The sequence below is a fragment of the Ochlerotatus camptorhynchus genome, unplaced genomic scaffold (assembly GCF_037179485.1).
Source record: "Ochlerotatus camptorhynchus isolate MF236.1 unplaced genomic scaffold, CSIRO-AGI_Acam_v1.1 ptg000244l, whole genome shotgun sequence".
Lineage (NCBI taxonomy): Eukaryota > Metazoa > Arthropoda > Insecta > Diptera > Culicidae > Ochlerotatus > Ochlerotatus camptorhynchus.
In genome coordinates, this window is record NW_027040734.1 from 417,287 (window position 1) to 440,383 (window position 23,097).

The window sequence follows — 23,097 nt, forward strand, 5'->3', positions numbered from 1 at the left end:
TGAGGTCCACAACAACGGTGTCAAATTTGAACGAATTTGGTTATGATCTAGATTTGCGGAAGAACTTTAAATTTTGTATGGGAAACGTCAGTGCTGTTCTTAATGGTGACATCTATCGGAAATTTCGCTTACACTTAGTTCGATTCATTGTTAACAGAGGGCATTTATACAGGGGTATATATGAGCTTGTAGGTACGTGTAGAACACCTGGTATAAAGTGAAAGTTTAGTAACTTTTTGTACAAAGATCAAATCGATTTGCACAAAGTTGTTTTGTATAGTATTCTAATCTATGTCCGAGGTTTGGTGAAATTTAAGCATTATTCGTTCCGTTTCCCATACATTTTCCAACACAAAATTTAAAATCCTCCCGTAAATCGAGCAACCCTAAACAGCAGTGAAGAACAGAGGGTTGTAAAGTTGATCCACCCTACCGTGAACACCTGTTCAATGGAAATGGCAAATAAAGTACTCATCGAAAACCGTCGGCTAAAGTGATAGATCCCACCATTTCCTTCAATTGGAACAGCTGTTTTGCAATAACTCCTTACGATCCGTTATTTTCTCTCAAAGGTTCAGCTTGTTAACCATTACCGATCTATTGGCTTATAAATTAAGTGCGCTATCAAATGCAACATGTTTATCATTATCCCACTTATCGCAGGTGCTTTTTCACTCAATTGAAACAATATAAAAATAAAATACTCACGGAGAATGAGCTGGGGAAAGAAAACCACCGAACACGATTTCAAGCTGAACATTGCATTAGGTCCTAAGTAACATTGACAGATTCTCTTCCTCGATTTTCTCTTTGTATTCCCATGACCATGTAAAGACATTCCCAGGTATTTTCAGCACACAGCATCAGTAAAAGAAGCTTTTATCTAGCATCTAATGGTTATGTGCTCAAGTTATTAACGAAAGAGAAAGTCGACGAAGAGAATCGATCAATGTTACTTAGGACCTAATGCAATGTTCAGCTTGATTTGTTTTTTTTTTGTTGTGCTATATGATGAAGAACACATCAAAGCCATTTTCTTGTGTTACGTGAGCCAGGAAAACCATCCAATAATAATGGATGATTTCCTGGGGCGCGGGCGTGCGCGTGTGGCTTTCAATTATGACCATAATGGAAATTGACGAGCGAATGCACGTTGTGCGAAAGTTTTCCAAATGCTTTAGAATGTTTCGCGATAATCGTAAATTGCGAATCTACTAGTTGTCAAAATTTCCCACAGGCTGCCAACGGTTTACTCACCCATCATTTCAAGCTTCTTCGTCTCGAGGATGTCCTCCCAGTTGGACAGCATCCGGCCGGCTTGCTGTCGTATGCATTGCATGGGGTTCGGTCGGACCATGCACATTACGCTTTCCAAGATTGCAGACGAATCGACTGATGCTGGAGGAAGGGAGAAGAAGAAGAAACGAAAACACAAACCATTAATATGAATCATCGTCGCACATTAATCGGTGGAATTGAGGGTGGTATTGATCACATTAGAAGCGATTAGCGAGGTGGGGCGGCAGTCGCGCATGGTAGATCCGAAGATGAGTGGGGAAAAAGGCTATCGTTTGATGCAATGAACGAACGCGGTCCAGCGAGCTGTGGAGGGCTGGATGTGTTACTTAGCGCTTGCGATTGATGAAGCAGAGCCTCCAGAGAGTACCTACCCGAGCAAAGTCTGAGATCAAATTGAAATCTAAATTTGATGATTTGATTTCGCTGATAATGATTACTCAGGTTGCTGTCGTTTTGGTCGTTTAAACGGTTGAAATATCAAAATTGAGAGCAAAACAATCTTCCTGTGGCATCACCTTGAAAATTATATCTGCTATCAGTGACAGCAAACTGAAGAATCAATTTGATGTACATTTTTCCCGAAGATAACAGAACGTGTTTTTAGTTTGATGTTCTGCTAATGCAATGAAAACGATATATTTGACAATCGCGCAAACTGAAATCAAATTATGATTTCAGTTTGATATTTATAACAAAATTTGGTTTAAATTTGCTTTCATTTTGATGTTGGACTTTGCTCGGGTACCTAGACTCAGTCGGTGTTTAGTCTTGTGCGCTTTCTTACCGAGACTAGGCATGCTAGAAGAAGCGTTGGTTTTGAGCGTTTGATTATAATTTGTGGGGAAGAAAGTTTGTTTTTCTTAGATTAAATCATGTTTCACGCTTGTCAGCGTCTGGAACGGTGCAGCTAATGTTAGTCAAACACAATTATAAATGTTAAATGTCAGCATTTATGCAGTTGTTTTCTCGGGAGATTTAACGCACATCATTCAGGCATGACAATGATCTTCGAGGGTTAATGAATGAAGCTTGGATTAAAGTGAAAGGATCTGTGACTCAGCATAGTAACTCTAAGGTTCACACCAAAAATATTGCATGGCGTAATTCGAGAATTAACTTAATTTGACGTTTCACAAGACGCACACAAAAGAAGTGGTCATATTATAGCAACTTTCCATCCTCAAAATATTACTTCTTGACAAAGAATTTTACAAGAGTGTACTCAAATCTATGCGAACACACTTTTTTTTCGGTGTGGAAGGACTTAAAATTACACGAACGAACGCTGGGCAACGCAACTAAAACTTCAACGTCGTCGGTCGTGACTTAAACGTTCTAAATCTATAGCATGTTTATTTAAATAAATGTTTGTTTGATGCCGTGCCGATGTGTATACGTATTTAAATATGAAATCGGAAGTTTCAACACTACTGTTTGTATTACTTGTATTTTTGGACTACTGAATTCAATCGCTACATGTGAAAAGAGTCAATGACAATGAACGTCGATTTTTCAAGGATTAAATGTAAGTATCACATAATCTTGCAGAATTGATCCGACGCCTACGAATATAATGGAGATAGTTAGATAAAAACACGAAGGATCCACGATCAGATTCAAAATGGAAGTAATGCGGTATAATCGAGGAGCTCTACTAGTGAGATTGATAGCAAGAGATGGACACTGTTTATTTTCATCGATAGTGAACCAACTTCATCATACAGAGGTGCATTCGGAGCAACATTATGAGATGGTTTGGCAACTCAGACGGGAAGTTGTGACTCACATCCGGAGTCACATTCATACATATTCAGACAACCTGATATCCTATCTTATGGATCCTGAAATACGCACTCCTGGTAATACATTGGAAGAGAAAACCCAACTGTTCTTGCAAAGGCTCGAAACCTCAGCAGAATGGGGCGGTGAGGAAACGATTTCAGTGGTATCCATAATCTATGGAAGGAGAGTCGACGTGTTCAACGAAAATGGACCAATTACAAAATTTAACGAGAATGGAACAGTCAATGGAGTTATACGCCTTGCATACCGGATTACTGCTCATACTAGAGAAAGTTGCAGCAGGAATCACTACGATAGTATTATCCAAAATGTACAATTACGAAATAATAGATCCCAAGAGGTAACAGAACAGACACCCAATGAACGAGGTTATCAGGCCCCGAACAGCGAAATCGAAATATGGCAGCGGAACCCAAGGATTGATGCATCACAAATAAGTAACAGGTCATACGAACATACGACAATTAATACGACAATGACAGGAAACCCAAACCAAAAATACAGAATAGCAACATGGAACGTCAGAGGATGCTCAAATGACAGGAAACGAGACGAATTAGACATTGCTCTTAACGAACAACAGATCACATTAGCCGCTATACAAGGGTCGCGTATGCCTGGATGCACGTTCGAGACACGACATTATGTGTGGTACAATGTTAACGATGACGATAGAATTCGCCAACGAGACGAGGAGGGACTGCTATTGTCGTTCATAAATCTATACATAAGCCGAATAAATTCAAAAAGATAAGTTCGAACTCGTGCTCGTATCTTAGTGACTTCGCTGGAGAAAATATTATATTTATATCCACTTATGCTAGACCGGTGACCAAGGAGGATAATGGAGAATTTTCTGTGTTGATTAGATATGTTTTAGGTCTTTCAAACCACCTACAAAACAGAATCGCAATGCTCGGCGATTTCAATGCCCACCTAGGAGTAGAAGACCTAACGGATAGCGATAGACGCTACATAGGACACAACCTACTACATCGGCAGTCAAATGTAAACGGACTGGAATTGAAGAATCTAATTCACTGCCTTAAACTCAAGGATTACCTCACATTCGCCAAGTTAAAATCCGTCAGAGTTACATGGAGTAACCGGAAGAGTGAATCTCAAATCGACCATATACTACTAAGCGTAATGTCCTTTTTATGCAATCCTGATATCAAAGCGTTCCTGCATCCAGCATCAATCAGCGATCATAAAATGGTGATAGGAATAATTAAACGCAAAAGAAATACAGAAAGTGTAACAATTTCACAAGAAGGTCCAGCCATTCATCCAACGAAGCGGGCTAAACTAGATCTAGGACTACTATATAATGACGAAACCATAAAGGAAAGATAACAGGTAACATTAGATAGAAACCTAGCTCGCATCCCTGGTAATGCCAGCATATGTGAAAAATGGGAAAAGATAGCTACGGCTATGACTACAGCAGCACAATCTCACTTGAGTTGTCCCACATCTCCTATGACTCCAAGGCGTGAGAAAGCTTATAAACGGTACGATCAAATTCATCACAAACTTATTTTGGATCGGTCGAACCCAGTTTTGAAGAAAAGCTGCGCGGAAGCCAGACGCGATAAAGCAAATGCTTTTAAACAACATTTCGAAGACAAAATCAACAGGTTTCTTGAAGAAACAGAACATGATAATGGATTAGATAAAATGGTGAAAACATTCAGGTTTATCAAAGCACACAGAAGGAATAATGGAAGCAAGCGTGGGAAATTTATCCATATTAGAGACTGGGAGATGAGGCTACGAGAACAAGGAGCGGGACAGATATTCAGCTAACTGATGAAACTGACGAGCGCTCTCCGGGACCAGACCCTACAAAGAACGAGGTGATAAGAATAATAATAGAAATGCGTAACAATTCCGCACCTGGCCTGGATGGAATAGCAGTTGAATTGCTGAAACACGGATCTGAAAACCTACTGGATCAATTAGTGGAACTACTAGTCGACGTTTTTCGGAGCAACGAAGTCCCGGTGTCATGGGCAACAACAATACAGATACCAATCCCAAAAATACCCAGCCCACAATCGACAAATGACTACAGGCGAATTACATTATGCTCAGTAGCATATAAACTGTATGCAAAAATATTGCTGAACAGACTACAACAGCAACTTCCGCAGATTCCCGATTACCAGATGGCCTTCATGCGAAAAAGAAGCGCTACGGACCAGATTTTTGTTCTTCGACGGATACCGGATGAAAAATGGCGTAAAGGCAAACCCGTCATTATAGTATCTGTGGACCTTCGGCAAGCATTTGATAAAATCGATGTGTCAAAGCTTTCCCCAATATTGCGGGAAATGGGCGTGTCCGATTCATTGGTTAACAGGATTCTTAAGGCGTGTTTGAGTGAAGAGACATCCTTGCAGTGGTATGGCCAACTCACGCAAATAACACGAAAGAAAAGAGGAATCAAACAAGGTTGCCCCATCAGCCCAATCTTGTTTGTTATCATGTTGCATCACGTACTTGTCACGATGAAGGAATTTATCCCAGAACTAAATATGGAGCATATAGAGAGTATCGTACTACCGCTCATTCTGGCATATGCTGATGACCTCCTGTTTTTGTGTGAAAATATTGACGAAGTCGAACATCTGCTATCTGTATTGGAATCATTATTAGCATCGATTGGTTTGGAAATAAATACCTCCAAAACCAAAGTACTGAGGGACCCGTACAATATAAGGAACGTTAACCCAGACCAGACATATGATTTTGGAAAATACAAACTAACCCTAGTAACGAAACTGACATACCTGGGAGCAACGATTACCAGCAGTCTAACCCGGAAACAGACAACATCAGATCGAATAAAGAAAGCATACAAAGCCTTCCATACACTATGCGGTTTTTTGCGGCAACACCCAGTAAGATGGCCTGTGGTAAAGAAACTGTATCACGCTTTGATAACGCCGGTAGTGACGTATTCAATGGAAGTGGCAACGGTACTCAAAAGTAATAGGAACTCCCTCCGTAGAATGGAGAGCACGATGTTGTCTACACTAAAAAGATTGAGCAGGAGTAATGCAGGGTCTCGTGAAGGAGAAGAATCTGAAAACATGGAACAGTCACAGCAGCAACAACCACAAGAACAACAATTAGTCAATGTAGAGACTTCACCGAACAATGAACAGTCTGATTAACAGTATATAGCTGTACGGGAGTTGGAAGGAAGAACCATAAACAATAAAATCAGGGTTTCTCGTCTAAACTTTTATGGACACGTCGTTAGAAGCGCACCTCAGGGGATTATCAGGAAAGCCCTAGAGTATAGGATCCCGGAGAAGAAAAAAGTTGGAAGACCCTGCTTCACTTGGAAAACCAGCGCAAGGCAGGATGTAGAAAGAAGCGGTCGAAGTGAGTTCAAATCAGCCACGACAAGATTGTTCACTGAAATGGTGGAATCAGAATACGAAGACTCGGAAGTTACTCTCAGCGATTCAAGTAGCGATGAGCAACTGAACATCCTGGATTTCAGAGGTTTCTCTGAAGACGAGGATGATGGTTTCCAAGGATTCGACTAACTATGTGATGGTAAAATCTACTAACAACTTCCCATACTTTTCACCAACCTCGATCATTATTAACAGGTAAATATTCATTTTATTAAATTACTATATTATACTGTCATTACTGTTAACACTATCATTGCAACTAATTCAATTAGGCATATTCAATTGACCTGAATCGGGTTATTATTTTGCATGTAATGATATGGGAAAAGGGGGGACTCACGATTCAGCATGGAGAGTGTATGGGAGCCGTTCTAGGGGTTGGTTGGGGCATGTGGTTCATTTTAGACATTATAGTCTGACGTGAGAACCATGTTCCACTCAAGTTCTGGAATTTGGCCTTGAGACTTGAGATCTGGCCTTCATAAGACCCCCTTCTGTCTCGCAAAATCAAAATCAAAATCAAAATCAAAAACTGTAATGTAAATCCCTTTTCCTATAGCCATTACATGGAACATTCCGTAGGCAGCTGAAAAATACGTCTTATTATAATTTTTCATGTCAACCAACTTGAACGAGTAAAATTACAATTTTGCGTTTGAAGTCATGTTAAAATACTAACGGACGCAATTGTATATCATTAGAGTCGTCTACGTGTGTTGATCTTAGGAGAATTAAAATTACTTTAATTTTTCGAAGTGTGTTGATCTCAATCCTTTATACTTAGGAAATGATCTCTTGCTAAAATTAAACATAACATATTATAAAGTTTATAACGTTTCCTAACAAAATATATATATATCAACTTAGATGCTTCAGCAAAGATGAGTGTGACAGTTCTCAAAATTATAAACTGATATCGAAGAAACCTGGAAGCCAGAAGCAATCGTTTAATTCCATCTCAGTACTCCTGCTTATTTGACTTTTCATTTTTCTGTCCTTCAAATAAACCACACGTTAATTGGAAGAGCTCTGCTTTCACTCATAAAAGGTTATGGGCCCAGCACGCTTCCACTGACCGCCAGCTTGTCTGCTCTGAAATCAGCACCATCCACAAGATTGTTACTTATGATCGCTTTCATTCCCTGTTGACTCAGGTGTCCAAGCCTTCGGTGCCACAAATTGGTCGCTTCAGTTTGACACATATTTGCCGAAGACACTGGAATGTCTACCTCGATCTCGTACAGGTTACCTCTCAAGTTCGCAGTAGCAATGACTTCGTTGTTTTTTGCTTGAGAACCGCAACGGAACCGCAGAAAATTACCACAACGCCTGCCTTCACCAACTTTTTAACGGACATCAGGTTGTCGCGAAGCTCGGGAACATAGAGAACATCCTTCATGTTCAACGACGTGTTCTTGTTACTGCTTCCGACGATGGTTCCAACCGTTTTTGATACCAGTGTTTCTCCGTCCTTCGCTACTTGAATCACAATGGGTTACTTCATCTTGCGAATTTCCGAGAATACGAAGTTGTTCGTGATTCAATGGAACCGTCACCTGAAGAGAGGCCGATGTCACGTGAGAATACTCCGATTGCTGATGATGCAGACGTTTTGGAGGCGGATGATACCGGAGCGCTCCCTTCGCAACAAGAACAACTCGAGCCGAAGGACAAGCGATGTTGAGGCGCACCGGTTACAGAGCAACTTCTGCTGGCTATCCACAGATGCTCCTCAATGCTACAGTGACATCGAAGCCCACTGCGATCGTATGAAATGGCTGGAGGCTGTTGATGACGAATTGCGATCCATGGAGGCGAACGGTGTGTGGAAGATTACACCCTGTCCAAGTGGCGTGCTTCTCCACAGTCAGTCATGCTGAACACAGTCGAAAGCTTCTCCTTCATACGTGCGATGGATTCCAATTTCCTCCCTGCGATTAGCAAATCGTCCACATAGAGTACAACGTACAGCTCGTCTCTTTGATGGCCAGGCCGCTCGATATAAAGCCCGACTAGTAGCGAAGGGCTACCTGCAGCGTTATGGAGTTGACTTCGAGGATACATATGCACCGGTGGCGAAGTTACCAACCATCCGGACTGTGCTAGCTGTAGGCGTCTACAACCAGTTCCATTTCCATCAGATGGACGTTAAAACTGCCTTCTTGCATGGAGATTTGAAGGAGGATATCTATATGGATATTCCTGAAGGCGTCCAGGCTCCAGCAAATATGACCTACAAGTTGCTGAAATCATTGTATGGATTGAAGCAATCTCCACGATGCTGGATCAAGATGGGTTTCAAGCGGTCCCGCCATGATTACTGCCTATACACACGATGCAAAGAAGGAGACGAGCTGTACGTTGTACTCTATGTGGACGATTTGCTAATCGCAGGGAGGAAATTGGAATCCATCGCACGTATGAAGGAGAAGCATTCGACTGTGTTCAGCATGACTGACTGTGGAGAAGCACGCCACTTTCTGGGAATGAAAATAGCGTACGATCGGCAAACAGGAGTTCTTCAACTTTCGCAGGAGGCGCACGTGGCAAGAGTCTTGGAGCGTTTTGGACTGGCTGAATGCAATCCAGCTAAGTCACCAATGGAGGGGACGCCAACTGAAGAACCCTACAGGAAGCTACTAGGCAGTTTAATGTATATTATGCTGTGCGTTCGGCCGGGGTATCTGGGGCGCTACCAGCAAAAACCAACAGAAACACACTGGCAGTGCTTGAAGCGAATCGTTCGTTACCTGAAGGGAAGTGCCAATGCTGTATTGAAGTTCGAACGCAATGACGACCGTCCGCTCGTTGGATTTGCTGATGCTGACTGGGCGGCCGACAATGAAGATCGAAAATCAGTCACGGGATACGTCTTTAAGGTGTTTGGATCAACGGTATCATGGTGCAGCAAGGAGCAAACTACAGTTGCTATTTCGTCAAGTGAATCCGAGTATGTAGCTCTGAGCACCGCTACTGCAGAATCCATGTGGTTATCTGGAGTACTTGAAGATATGAAGGCCAAGGATCCGAAAACACCTGTCACCATATCCGAGGACAACAGAGGCTGTATTGGAATGGCGAATAACTTGGAGACGAAACGAAGCAAACACATTGATGTTAAACACCATTTCATCAGGGATCATATTGCCGAAGAACGCATCCAAGTGGAATCTATTGGTACTCGCAAGAACTACGGATGAGTCTAGGGCTACACGATTGAGAGGGGATATTATCGAAGGAACCCGGAAGCCAGAAGCAATAGTTCAATTCCATCTCAGTAGTCCTGCTTATTTGACTTTTCATTTTTCTGTTCCATTATCAAACTGTCCTTCAAATAAACCACACGTTAATTGGAAGAGCTCTGCTTTGACTCATAAAATAAACGTAAAATGAATGTGTAAAAAGATAATTATAAAAAAAAACTGATTTTTATGGTTCACCCTAACTTGTAATTATTATGGATCGAAATTTTTTTTCTTAAGCAAAGTTGTCTTCAAGTGGTGATCAAAATTGTGACCAAGCAGTGTTTTTTTCAATTAATATTTGTATTGAGAAACTTGTGGCGAAAATGTAAATAAACTATCGAAAAATAAATCGGATGCCACATCCAAAGGAAGCTAAAAAAACTTTCGGAAACCGGAAGTAAATTTCCAGAAGTAGCCATTTCCAGGGAAAGCCTGAAGAAGCTCGGAAATACCTTCCAATAGAAGTCGAACAAAAAAAAACCTTTGGCTTATGGTCAAACTTCCAGAAGAAGACGAAACAAATTTCTGGGAACTTCCTGGAGAAGACGAAAGAAGCTTCCTGGACACGCTGGCAGAAACTTCCTAAGGTAGATTGGATGAAACTTCTGGAGAAAGTCGGAAGCCAGACCGACGTAATTCCGGAAGAGATTTCTGGCGGATGTTCTAATGGTCCAGCAAATTTTCCTGATATTCATAAAACATCCCTCAAGACCTCGCAATGCCCCTGAAGTTTTCGGAACATTCCTGAAATGCACTTAGGAATATTCCATAATTCCTCGAAATTCCTTAAAAGTTCAATTTTCCTGAAATTAGGGGCTGTTTTGGAGTTCTCTGTCAAGCGCTCGGAACTTCCCTGATTATAATAAGACTACCGGAATATCTCTAATCATCTGGACTTTCTTGAAGATTACGAAATCTCTTAAGTGCTCTCACAATTTTCTTGAATTTATTGTAACATCAGCATTAAAGTTCTCTGATCTTCCCGATTTTTTTTTTGGTTTCTAAAAGTTATCGACAGCCATTAAAAAGCATGGAACTTCCCAAAAAATGTTCTTTCAATGTTCTAATGTTCATGCAACTTCCCTTACGTTTCCTAAATTTGCATGAGCCCCTCAGGACATTGCTGAAGTTTTCGGAAAGTGCCTGAGTTTCTCGGAACTCCTTTATAATTTCAGCAATTTCTTTGAAATTAATTGATCTGTTAAGTTCACTGGAGTTCGCTGGACTTTTCTGAAATTTCCGGGTTTTCGAATTTTGACAGAAGTTAATGAAACTGTCTTTAATTTATCGAAACTTACACAAAAGTCTGGACTTTTCTGAAGTTTCAGAACATCTTAAATGTTCCTGCAGCTAGTGTGGATCCGCAATAAAAATCTAATAGCATCCTTGAAGTTCCGGGAAAGTTAAAAAAACTACAAAGGACAGCCCTATGGGGTTGTGCGCAATAGTGACGTAGGATTACGTGGTCTTATATAATTAATGTTATTTGTTAACTGCAGCAGGAGCTTGTGTTTTGGGTAGGAATAGGAACTTGAGCGGGGTTCTCTCTGTTTATACTCTTTAGTATGACTGTAATTGCCCTGAAAAGAACCTTTTGATATGAATAATGGTTGGGCAATTGAGGGTAGCCTTTCGTTGTGTACTGGAGAACCCCACCACTCAACACGCGGTGATTGAATAAACATCGTTCGATGAGTCCGGATGGAATTCAACTTTGAAATCTGTGTCAAGGAAATTGCTTTTCACGTGCAATTGGTGATAATTTTAATTATCATAGGAAAAGCTGCACATTCGTGCAATTTTCAATGGTGACATTTTGAAATATGATAGTCCTAATTTTATTAGATTTGAATAAATAGAAAAAGAAAATCCTATCGATTGTCGTACTAAGAATTAAAAGCCATCATCTCTGGATCAAAATCAGACCACTTTCATGCCCGTGACTGACTTTGGTTTTTGAAATTGCACCCCCAATGTTGCCTTAAAATACATGGTATGTTAGAAATGTCCAAAAAATACTCGTGGACAGCTCGAGGGCAGCTCGATAGCTGGCTGCTTGCGGGGAGCCTTTCGTTTTGTACTGAAGAACACCACCACTCACCACGCGGTGATTGAATAAACACCGTTTGGTGAGACCGGATGGAATTCAACTTTGAAATCTGTGTTAGGGAAATCGCTTTTCGTGGGCAAACAGTGATAATTTAAACTATTATTATTATAATTATTATTAACTATTAAACAATTATATATGATAATCATGCAATTTTCAAGAGCCACCGTTGAACATATGCGTAGAAATATTTATGATCGATTGGTGATAAAATTATTGAAATTGGTCCAGGGGTAGCTGAGTTATTAACATTCAAAATCGTTCATTATTTCGTTACATGTTCCATTTTCGGATTTCACAAAGTGTATCCCCATATAGAAATCACAGAAGTAGTCCTACGTCAAAACTTGCGGGACAAGATGAAAGAATCATTCCAGCGAAGGCTGAAGAAGCTTCCAAGGTAAGGTGGAAGTAAATTCCAGGGAGAGTTGGATGAAACTTCAGGAAATTTAAAAATGAATAAAAACTCCCGAAAGTTAAATTAATGTTTCTCGATTGATGGGTAGCCAAAAACGGTGAGGAAATGCAAACATTAGTCGAAAGAGTATCAAGCATAAGGCATCTTTAGAGATGATTGTTTAGAATTTTGAAGGCTCAAAAAATATAAGGTATTCAAAAAGATACAAGTCTCTCATAAAAATTTTCTCCGAAACTCGAGCGCGGGCAGGCAATAATAATTTTGATTATTTAATAAAAAATCGATATAAATCGGTATAAAATTTCGAAAATCGGTATTCTGAGGAACCTTATCTGTATATCGGTATCTAGTTCTGAAATCGGTATAAATACCGATTGTTGCGCCCAACGCTTTTACGGTGTAATGGAGTTGGTATCAGGTTGCCGAACCCTGTTAGTTGACAGATGCGAGTAGCGCTTACACCAACACAAGCGCGCACATAGCAGTAGAAAAATCGAGTTGGATCATAGCACAACCATTTTACTGTACTTAGTCGCAGTGTGATCGTTTCGTTGCATGAAATAAAAGCGTTACATTTAACATGAAATGTTTCTCGGTTAGTGGAAGAAATCGAAAACTCGGTTTGTTTTGAAACGTGCGTGGATCCGGAAAAAAAAACATTAAGACTCAACGTAGGGTCTGGTCACCGCTCGACGGTACACCGATAAATCAGTATACCTGGCAACGCTGGTATGAAGGGCCAAAAACGAATGTATTTCGCCTATTCATTTTCTTTGGACAGTTAATATTCTCCTTCCAACAACTTGAACAGCCAATTGTTCAGAAAACGAGCCATCCAACAGGACGATGCCCCAATGAATGGGGAGAAGAGCCCGCCCTTTATCCACGAAATGTTAGCAACACGGAGTTGACATCTTCCCTCATCCAAATTTGCTTCAATTGAGTGCCCTGCTGCATTTTTGATAACGTTTAACGTATAACGTTTACAAAAAATATTTAGGAATGTAAAAGCACCCAAACTGACTTTTGGTGAAGAATACCCGACGTGCATTGAAGTTGATTAGTCCGCCACTTCAGACTCGGCGGAAAGGAAAACATTGCGAAATGAAATGCATAATCAGTACCAGAAACACGCTACACCTCATGAGGATCATGGGGTTACCAAATGCTCGAATTGAAAACGAACCCCGTTAAGGTTTTTTTTTTCATATAATAAAATATGGCAAATAATTGCCTGCAATTATTGAGCTTGAGTTGAGTTTGAAAGCAGACCGGATATCAGTAAAAACCTTGAAAACTTAATTTGCTATGAACATTATTTTTTCAGCAAGAGCTTGTTTTAGGTTTTAGGTTCCATATACAGTAGACTGATGCAAAATTCGAAATTTTCACTCCACAGTGCTCAAACGGTTCCAAATTGGGCCCTGATTAGCCTCCCAAAATTTGAACTCATTTAGTAGAAAACTGACTTGGCACAAACCATTTGAAGTTTATATGGAAATTACTTTGGAGAAACCATAATTTCGGTTCATAAAGGGTGTCCACGATGAAATTGCCACACTATGAAATTGCTCTAACTTTTTAACCGTTGGGTAGAATTTAATGAAAATTTGGGTGGATTTAGTTCATAGTGCATTATTTACATCCTGCAAGTTTTAAAGTCCTGTGATCAAAACTCGCGGAAATGGAGTCGAAAGAACAGCTCGTGCGTGATAAAATCTTGCGCATTCATCACGAGAACAAGGATCTCTCGCATCGTTCCATCGCTAAAACGTTGGGAATCGCGAATTCCACGGTGTCGCGAGTGATTAAGCGGTTCGAGGAACGGTTGACCACCGATCGGAAGCCCAGAAGTGAAGGAAAAAGTATTCCGTACAACACCAAAAATCACAACCGCGTAGTTGGGGCCTTCAACCGAAATCCGAACGCCTCCGTTAGGAAGAAGCTGCACCTAAGCCGAAGTTTTGTCCAGAAGGCCAAAACTAAGGCTGGGCTTCGAACGTTCAAGGTACAAAAGGCCCCTAATCGCGACGAGAAGCAGAACAAGTCCGCCAAAACCCGTGCCAGGAAGTTGTACCTCAACATGCTGACGAAAGTTGAATGCTGCATCATGGACGACGAAGCATATGTGAAGGCCGACTTCAAACAGATCCCCGGCAACCTGTTTTTCACGGCCAAGGATAAGTTCAGCGTTCCGGAGCATGTCCGCACTCAGAAGATGTCCAAATTTGCGAAGAAATTCCTGGTTTGGCAAGCCATCTGCACGTGCGGGAAGCGGAGTGCACCTTTCGTGACCCAGGACACGATGAACGGACAGGTGTACATAAAAGAGTGCCTTCAGAAGCGGCTGCTTCCTCTCCTGAAGGCCCACAACGTCCCAACAATCTTCTGGTCGGATTTGGCCTCATGCCACTACTCCAAGGACGTGCTGAAGTGGTATGCGGACAATAAGGTCAATTTCGTGCCGAAAATGTTCAACCCTCCGCCCCATCGAGAAGTACTGGGCGATTATGAAGCAGCACCTTCTTAAGCGACCTAAGGTAGTGAAGACAGTCGAGGAACTGAAGAAAGTATGGGTTTACATGCAAAAAACGGTTGATTCACAGGTTGTGCAGAATCTTATGGCCGGGGTTAAGGCCAAGGTGCGGGCATTTGCGTATGGACTGTAAATAAAATACGAGTAAAATGGTAAAATGAAGTTTAATAGTTATTTCTCAATCCCTGAAAATTTGATGGCAATCGGATGAAAACTCGAATTTTGCGAATCAATTTTGTGTGTGGCAATTTCATCGTGGACACCCTTTATCTATCTCAAAATTCACTAGTTCAATCTACTTTACAAAATGATAACTGAGCTTGTTGAAAATTTTCTCAGCTACAACTCTGTTGAAGACCACTTTTCGATCAAATGTAAGGAACAAAAATTATTAAGGATTCAAGTCACTGATGTCTTATGATTATGCTCAATCAACTGTTCAGCAGGCAACATTGGTGTTTGGTGTTTTTGGCAACACATAATTTTTGTCTTCTTCTCTTTCTAGAAAATCCATACAACGGCTTAATTCCATTTCTGATATCACTAGACCCCTCTTTGGGGATCCTATCTGCTTGAAATGTCATGAATTAATCCCCAGAAAGTGCTAGCCCAAATTTGAAGAAAGAATTAGTCGATGGGGTCGTGTTGCCAAAACGGGAAGGAATTTTGTAAACCAATTTCGGGGAAAATTTGTGGTTAAGGTTTGATTCTGCATTGTTATTTTGTTTCTGTAAATCACGATGAGCAACGGCAATTCGAGAAGGTTGAATGGTTTGAAGTACAATAACAAATTTGCTTGTACGTCGATAACAAAGATACACCGGTTTCAACGACAGTATGATTTCAGGTTCCGAAACATGCACTGTACTCACAAGCCTATTACTCATCAATCACGAGTGGAAATTCCATAAATTCCGAAATCAGAAAATTTCACTTTCGATCTCAAGCTCTAAAGTATCAAGCTATGTATATCCCAATCACTGCAGCTGACGTAAGTCAAGTACCGCTTCAGCGATTGAATCGTGCATAAAAAATCGATTCTTCTCGCATTTTACGGTTAAAAATCTTCTACCCTCTCCCTTGTGTCGTGACCATCTAACCCCAGTTCATACATCCAAAAACGGGCACCTTCAACCCACCAGCCACAGCAGAGGTGTCCCATTTTCTCCAGAGTAATGTACAGGCAGACAGACGCACGTCCTACTTTGGCCGCAACGGCACAACAGCAACATCCAACTACTTACATACACATTAAAGTATGCATGCATTTCACTCGCAATACGTTTTTTTTTTTTATCGAAAACGCGTGCGGCTGCACTCTCATCATGATGCGAGTGCATCCAGCCAGCCAGCAGAGGTTTGGTGTCGTGCGATATAAAAATTGTACGGAGACTTGTTTACAAACAAGTTTATTCAACAAATAGAACACACCTTCTGCTTGGTAGTGGCAAAAGTGTTATGATCCGCTTGGCTAGGGATGTTCAGAAAGCTGCTCCTCTAATATGCATGCTTTTACTAAATCGTATAAATCTTGTTCAACTGTCAATCCGTTTTTTAAAACGATGTTGAATTAATCTTATGTTCCACGTTCGGAACATCTCTTGTCCGAGTGGGTGATAGAGATTTCCCACAATCGCATCGGTGTGAAATTAGAACGCATACGAAACAAGTTTGGCTGTCTTCGGAGTACCAGCGTTAATGCAACAACGAGATGTAACGGTAACGGTCTTGAATTTCTCTCGCGAAAATAAATCACAACTCCACACGGCCTATCTATGTTGTGGTAACGGAAATCGGCTCTTCTAACTTCGTTAACAGTACCTAATCGATCAACTGTAGGCCTGATGATCTGAACTCTTCAATTAGGTATGATCGATCGGTTCCTTTGGGTTCTGTTTTTCTATGCTACTCCGCATGCGTCACGTGATGCTTTCCATTGTTGCTGAAGAGAAGAAGAAGCATGTGGTGCAAAAAAATAGCTACTCTAAAATCGCTTTAAGGTTCAAGTAATCGCCGTGCCGTTTCCAGGGTGGTAGTTTTAAATGCTTTTACAATTGTGGTTATATTACGGTTGTTGGCTTTGCTAGCGGCAAATGCATGGATCTGTCGTGCAAATGTATGCAATTTCCGAAGAATCCCCTGGTTGGCCGGGTTCCGTCCGTTCGTAGCCAGGCGTTGAAAATATGCTGTTATGATGAGTGACAAATTGTCGGCAATTGATAGGTGAGGCGAACAACGGTCACGGGTGCAGTGGGTTTGCAGTTTGAGCTACGGCTTCGGTTATGCTTATGGTGGATGACTTGCGTGAGGTCAGAACCTTTCCTTTGTAGATGATCACGTTATAAAACAACGGTCGAGACAGTAGGAATGATTGATGGCTTGTAGGTTTACTTTTAAATAGAAGGGCATTGAACCTTCTTTTCTGTTGGAGATATGTTTAGTCGTTGTTGTGCAGCGGTAGTTAATCTTAAGGTGGTTTCTTTGGAAGATCTATAGTTTGTTTATTAACGGAATTTTCTATCTGTAAAAATCATACTCCTTTGGGATAAGTGTGTGTCGTTCTCCCTGATGCAGGCATTAAAAGTCCCATCCTAGGTCAGGACCAAATCGAAATAATTAATATCGCATAAAAGTAGAATTTAGTGAAGTCTTAAGTGCTTTTTCATAGCTCCATGTTTCCGGGTTTGAATTCCTTTTGCTCGCGCAGTGACTTATTCTGGTGACGGGTTTGAATCAACAGCATCTGCAGGAGCATCTCAAGTGCTGTGTTGTCATATGAAGGACTCGACTGGCTTAGCCAGCTGTTATTGCTACAGAGCAGAAACTCGTGCAATATGCCGATGCCGGGTTTGAATGGTTACAACAACAATTCAATCATAAGGAATTCACATTACGAAACTCACCAAGCACCTCACACTATCCCTTCAACGTCACTATGTCAGGATCAATCACTAATACAAACGAGTTGCGAAATGGTGCTTTCTTCAGTATCGACGTGGATTGCAGAGAAAGTTTTAGTCACGCCCCAAGCAGTTTTGGAAGTTTGTCAACGAACAACGTCATGAAGCAGGTCTGCCGTCGTCTATGTTACATAATGGTAACGTGGCCTCATCTTCGCAAGATATCTGTCAGATGTTCTCTGAAAAATCTACTAGTGTCTGACGAGAGACTGATTGACGACCATGCCCGACTGGCTGCCAGTTACGTACCACTCTCTGGCCAAACCATGAGCAGAATTGATATCAATCCCGAGATGTTTTCCAGGGCTTCCTCGAACTCAACTCGTCGTACAATCCGGGTCCTGACGAAATTCCATCAGCGTTCCTCAAAACGCACTTGGGCAGTTTGTTGTCTCCACTGCTGCACGTTTTTCAACGGTCCGTGGACGTCGGCGTTTCTATCCTGTTGGAAGCTAGCGCACATGTTTCCAGTAAACAAGAAAGGCAGCAGGCCAGACGTTGGCAACTACCGTGGCATCACCTGGGATCGCTGATTTTCCTGATTTACTTCAACGACGTGAATCTAGTAATTGAGGGACCACGATTAACTTACGCAGATGACCTTAAACTCTTCCTTCGAATTCACTCAATTGAAGACTGTTGCTTCCTTCAACGTCAGTTGAATTCTTTTGGTGATTGGTGTATCCTGAATCATATAGAGGTTAACCCGTCCAAATGGTCGGTTATCTCTTTTTCGCGCAAAAAAGAGACTATTATGTTCAAGTATGTTTTGTTAGGCACTGAAATTGAGCGCGTCAGCCAAATTAAGGACATAGATGTGATTCTGGATACACAACTCTCTTTCAAGCAGCACATCTCGTATGCCATCGACAAAGCTTCCAGAATTCTAGGGTTTGTATTCAGGATTGCCAAAGACTTCACGGATATCTACTGCCTTAAATCGTTGTTCTGCTCCTTGTCTCGCACCATATTAGAATACCGATCGGTTGTCCGGACTTCTCACTACAACAACGGTGTCTGTTCAGTGACGGTTACTGAGATATGCGCTACGTAAACTGCCGTGAACGGATCCCTTCCGATTGCCTAGCTACGAAAGTCGTTTTCAACTGATCCATCTGGAGCCCCTGTCGGTCCGAAGAGATACAGCAAGGGCATTGCTAATTGCAGATATTTTTCAAGGACGCACCGATTGCCGTGTTCTCCTTGAGCAAATTGACATCAGAGCCCTACGGAATAATTCAATGCTGCGCCTGCCCATTAGAGTGATGCAAAATTTGAAATTTTAGCTCCACAATACTTAAACGATTCCAAATCGGATCCTGACTAACCTCTCAAAATTTGAACCCATTCGGTGAGAAATTGAGATGGCACAAACCATTTAAAGTTTGTATGGGAATTACTATGGTAAAACCAAGATTTTTGTTCATGTCTATCTAATAATTCACCATATCATTCTGCTTCAAAAAAATTCGATTGTACTTGTAGAAAATTTTCCCAGCTACAACTTTGCTGAAGACCACTTTTTGATTAAATGCAAGGATCGAAAGTTATCAATGGTTCAATGCGCTGATGTCTTATGATCATGCTCAATCAACGGCTCAGCAGGCAACATTGGTGTTTCTGGGGCGTTGAATAGGACACAAAAATCATGGCTACTATGTCACACTGCAAAATACAGTGTTGCCTACAGAGCAGCTGCTTGATCATGTCATAAGTTTACCAATCTCTTAAATAATTAATAACTTTTTCCTGTCTCGTTTTACATAGAAACGATTTTCAGCAAAGTTGTAGCTGAGAAAATTTTCTATAAGAATGGCTATCGAACTGTTTTGCTGTTCAGTATGGAAAAATACTAGAAGGCAATGAACAAAAAGTTGAGATTTCCCATAGTAATTTACATGTAAACTTCAAATGGCTTGTGCGAAGTCTGTTTCTAACCAAATGAGTTGTAACTTTGGGAGGCTAATCAGGACCCAATTTGAAACCATTTAAGCACTGTGGAGCGAAAAAGTCAAATTTTGCATCAGTCTACTGCCCATACAGCGAACTAATCATAGCATGTTCAGCGCAATCGGTTGTTTACAGAGGGTCTCCGCACTATTTGACTTTGACCTGACTCGCCAGCTGCTTCGCCGAAGGTTTAGTTCGTTTTTTTTTCTAGATCAGTTTAGTTTGTCTAGCAATGTTCCTTTCTTTACGAGATGACTATTGACTTATTGATGTTTAGTTTTAGTTTGAGTACTTTTCATGTTTAGTTTGGGTTACACCATTGGGGCCAATAACGCCTGTTGATATTTAATAATAAATAAATAAATAAATAAATAAGTGGTGTGATGTGGTATGAGGGGCTCGGTAGCCTTAGAACGACCACTTTTGCTTACTGACGATTCGTTAGTCGTTTTTTTTCTTAACATGGACGCATCACTTTAATACAGCGAGTTAACGACGTTGCTCCATGAACATAGACAAATTCCAACGACGGTGTGGTCAGCGTCAGCGAAAAAATTCAACTCGACAACAGGTGATTGTAGGACGTGGGACCAGTGATGCCAACATTCCAGTTTAAACTGGATTCTGCTAGATTTTTTGGACGCATCCAGTCAAACAGATGACCAGTGCATAATCATTAAGATGCTTACACTATACACTTTTATATTAGCATAGGATTATGGGAATGCAATATAAATTAACATAGCTTTATGTCAATGTTAACCTAACTGATGTTAAGTACTTGTAACCAGGGTAGCTTCCACTCAGTTGCTATAAAAAAAAAGATTTTCTGAATTTTGAAATCATTCGATGTTATAATGATGTTTTGTACTTGTTAGATACAAGAAGAAGATCAAAGGCAAGTGTTTGACTCTTAAAACGTGTCAATTTCGCTACCACGGTGTTACAATAAGTGATTTTATGATTCGTGAGCGTTCACTCAGAGTGAGCGCTCGCGAGTCGTAAAATCGTTGATTGTGACTATCTGAAAGCAAATTTGGCAGGTTTCATATGTCAAACACTTGCATTTCAACCTCTTCTTCTCAAAAGTACAAAATATCATTAAAACATCTAATGATTCCAAAATTCCGAAAATCGTGTTTTTATAGCAAGTGAGTGGAAGCAAGCCTGCTTGTAACAAAACAGTATGTTTCAGAACAATGGAACCTTCTCAAACTTTGTTGTCGATATTAATGATGCATCTCTGTTGCTTTTCTACCAATACTATTTTAAATTTTCGGGGCTTCTTATGCCTTCATCATCTTCTCAGTAAGTAAGCGAGACGAACTAGCCCAGGGCTGAAAGTCTCCTTAATAAAGATATATATAAAAAAAGTCTCAGTCATTTGATTAAACAAATTTTAAAGTTCAGCATTTCAAATATTTTTTTCTAGTTTTGGGACTGGAAAACTTCTCATTTTCCCTAATCTTGAAAATTTCTCTATGTCTGGAGTATTAAATTTTAATTAAAACTCCCAGAATCTTGAAATTAATTCTGTATCCATGGTCATACAATTTTCTAAACATGAAATTAAAAAAAAAAATCCAAGCCTCAGAATTTATTTTTTACCCAAATATTTAATCTGGATTTATTTTCAGGGTCCAGGGTCTCAGTTTATTGACGTGGGGCTACGTCTGTGATTTCTATATGGGAGTGATTGTGAAAACCGAAAATGGAACATGTAACAAAATTATGAAAGATTTTGAACGTTAATAACTCAGCTGTCCCTGGACCAATTTCAATAAATTTATTACCAATCGATCAGAAATATTCCTACGCATCGCTGACTTTATCATTTTTCTAAATGTCACTAATGAAAATTGCACGAATGTGCAACTGTTGCTATGATAATTAAAATTATCACCGATTGCTTGCGAATAGCGGTTTCCCAACACACAGATTTCAAAGTTGAATTCCATCCGGTCTCACCAAACGGTGTTTGTTCAATCCATACATGATGAGTGGTGGTATTATCCAATATACAACGAAAGGCTGCCTGCAAGCAGCGAGCTGCAGCCCACATGAGCATCAATAGAAGGAGGAAGAAGCCGCACCGCTATTGATCGGAATCAGTAGCTCTTCTTGAGTCGCTGTGGGCCATCTATGTATGTCAATCGCGTCATACTAAAGAGTATAAACAGAGAGAACCCCGCTCAAATTCATATTCCTACACAAAATACAAGCTCCTGCTGCAGTTAACAAATAAGATTAATTAATTAATTTAGCTTTATTTAGGAGGCTTTCAGCCTTAGGCTGGTTCGCCTCCGAAACAAATAAGATTTATTACATAAGACCACCACCTACGTCACCATTACGTATAACCTCTTAGGGTTGTCCCTTTTAGTTTTTTTTTTTTTTTGTTAAAATTGAATTCCCTTATAAATTGCTCTATAATACTCTTTAAAATCTTGAATTCACTCTGCAATTCTCTTCATATTATTAATAATTCTTGCAGTGAATTACCTAGCAATTCCCAGAAAAATAGTCCTGACAAAAATCACTAGTTTTTTTAGAGTATGTACTAGTAGAGTTCTCCTCATCATTCTCTTCCAGTATTGACCTGAAATTCCTCAGTTCTGCTAAGAATTTCCATTAATTCTTTGAAATGCTCCTCATAGTTTCATTTGAATTCTCTTTCGAATGTTCTAAACATTATCTGCAAAATATCTTCGGAATGATCCTTCCTTCTTCTTCTTCTTCTTGTTTGCATTTCAAGCTTATTGCTTAGCGCATATTAGCTTATTGCGTGCTCTCAACTTATTGTTCTATAAATGCACTTCCACAGTTATTAATTGAGAGCTTTCGATGCCAATACCAATGCATGAATTTGTATATTGTGTGGCAAGCACAATGATACTCTATGCCCAGGGAAGTCGAGAAAATTTCCAACCCGAAAGATTCCCTCGACCGGACCACCGGGAATCGAACCCGCCGCCTCCGGCTTGACAATACCGTGCCTTTCCTGACTAGGCTATGATCCTTCCAATTCCTTTGAAAATTTCCCCGAAATTTTTTGAAGCTATTCTTGTAATTCAATTCTTTTGGAATATTACTTAGAATGTTCCTTGAAATTTTCCGTACACATTGAGATTGTTTTCAGAATTTTCTTTAAATTTATTCTAAGAATTCAATTAAAGTTCTTCTCACATTTTTTGTTTTCATATTCTTCCTCAAATTTCAAGTCAGAACTCTCTTGGAGTTTCTTTGAAGTACTCCTGGTTTTATTCTCAGAATTTATTTTAATCTTCCTTTAAGCACACTACCTAAATATTCTCCGAAAATTCCCGTGGAATTATGCTCTGC

General features: G+C 40.4%; 1 protein-coding gene across 3 annotated transcripts in view; it reads right to left on the reverse strand.

Annotated features, from left to right (window-relative positions):
- LOC135704635 (uncharacterized) overlaps nt 1-23,097 on the reverse strand; it is a 65,753-nt gene that overhangs the window by 30,589 nt on the left and 12,067 nt on the right. For all 3 annotated transcript variants that reach the window (XM_065226113.1, XM_065226114.1, XM_065226115.1), the window contains exon 2: nt 1,258-1,398. In XM_065226113.1, coding sequence (XP_065082185.1) covers nt 1,258-1,398 — 141 coding nt within the window. The remainder of the gene's footprint in view (nt 1-1,257; nt 1,399-23,097) is intronic.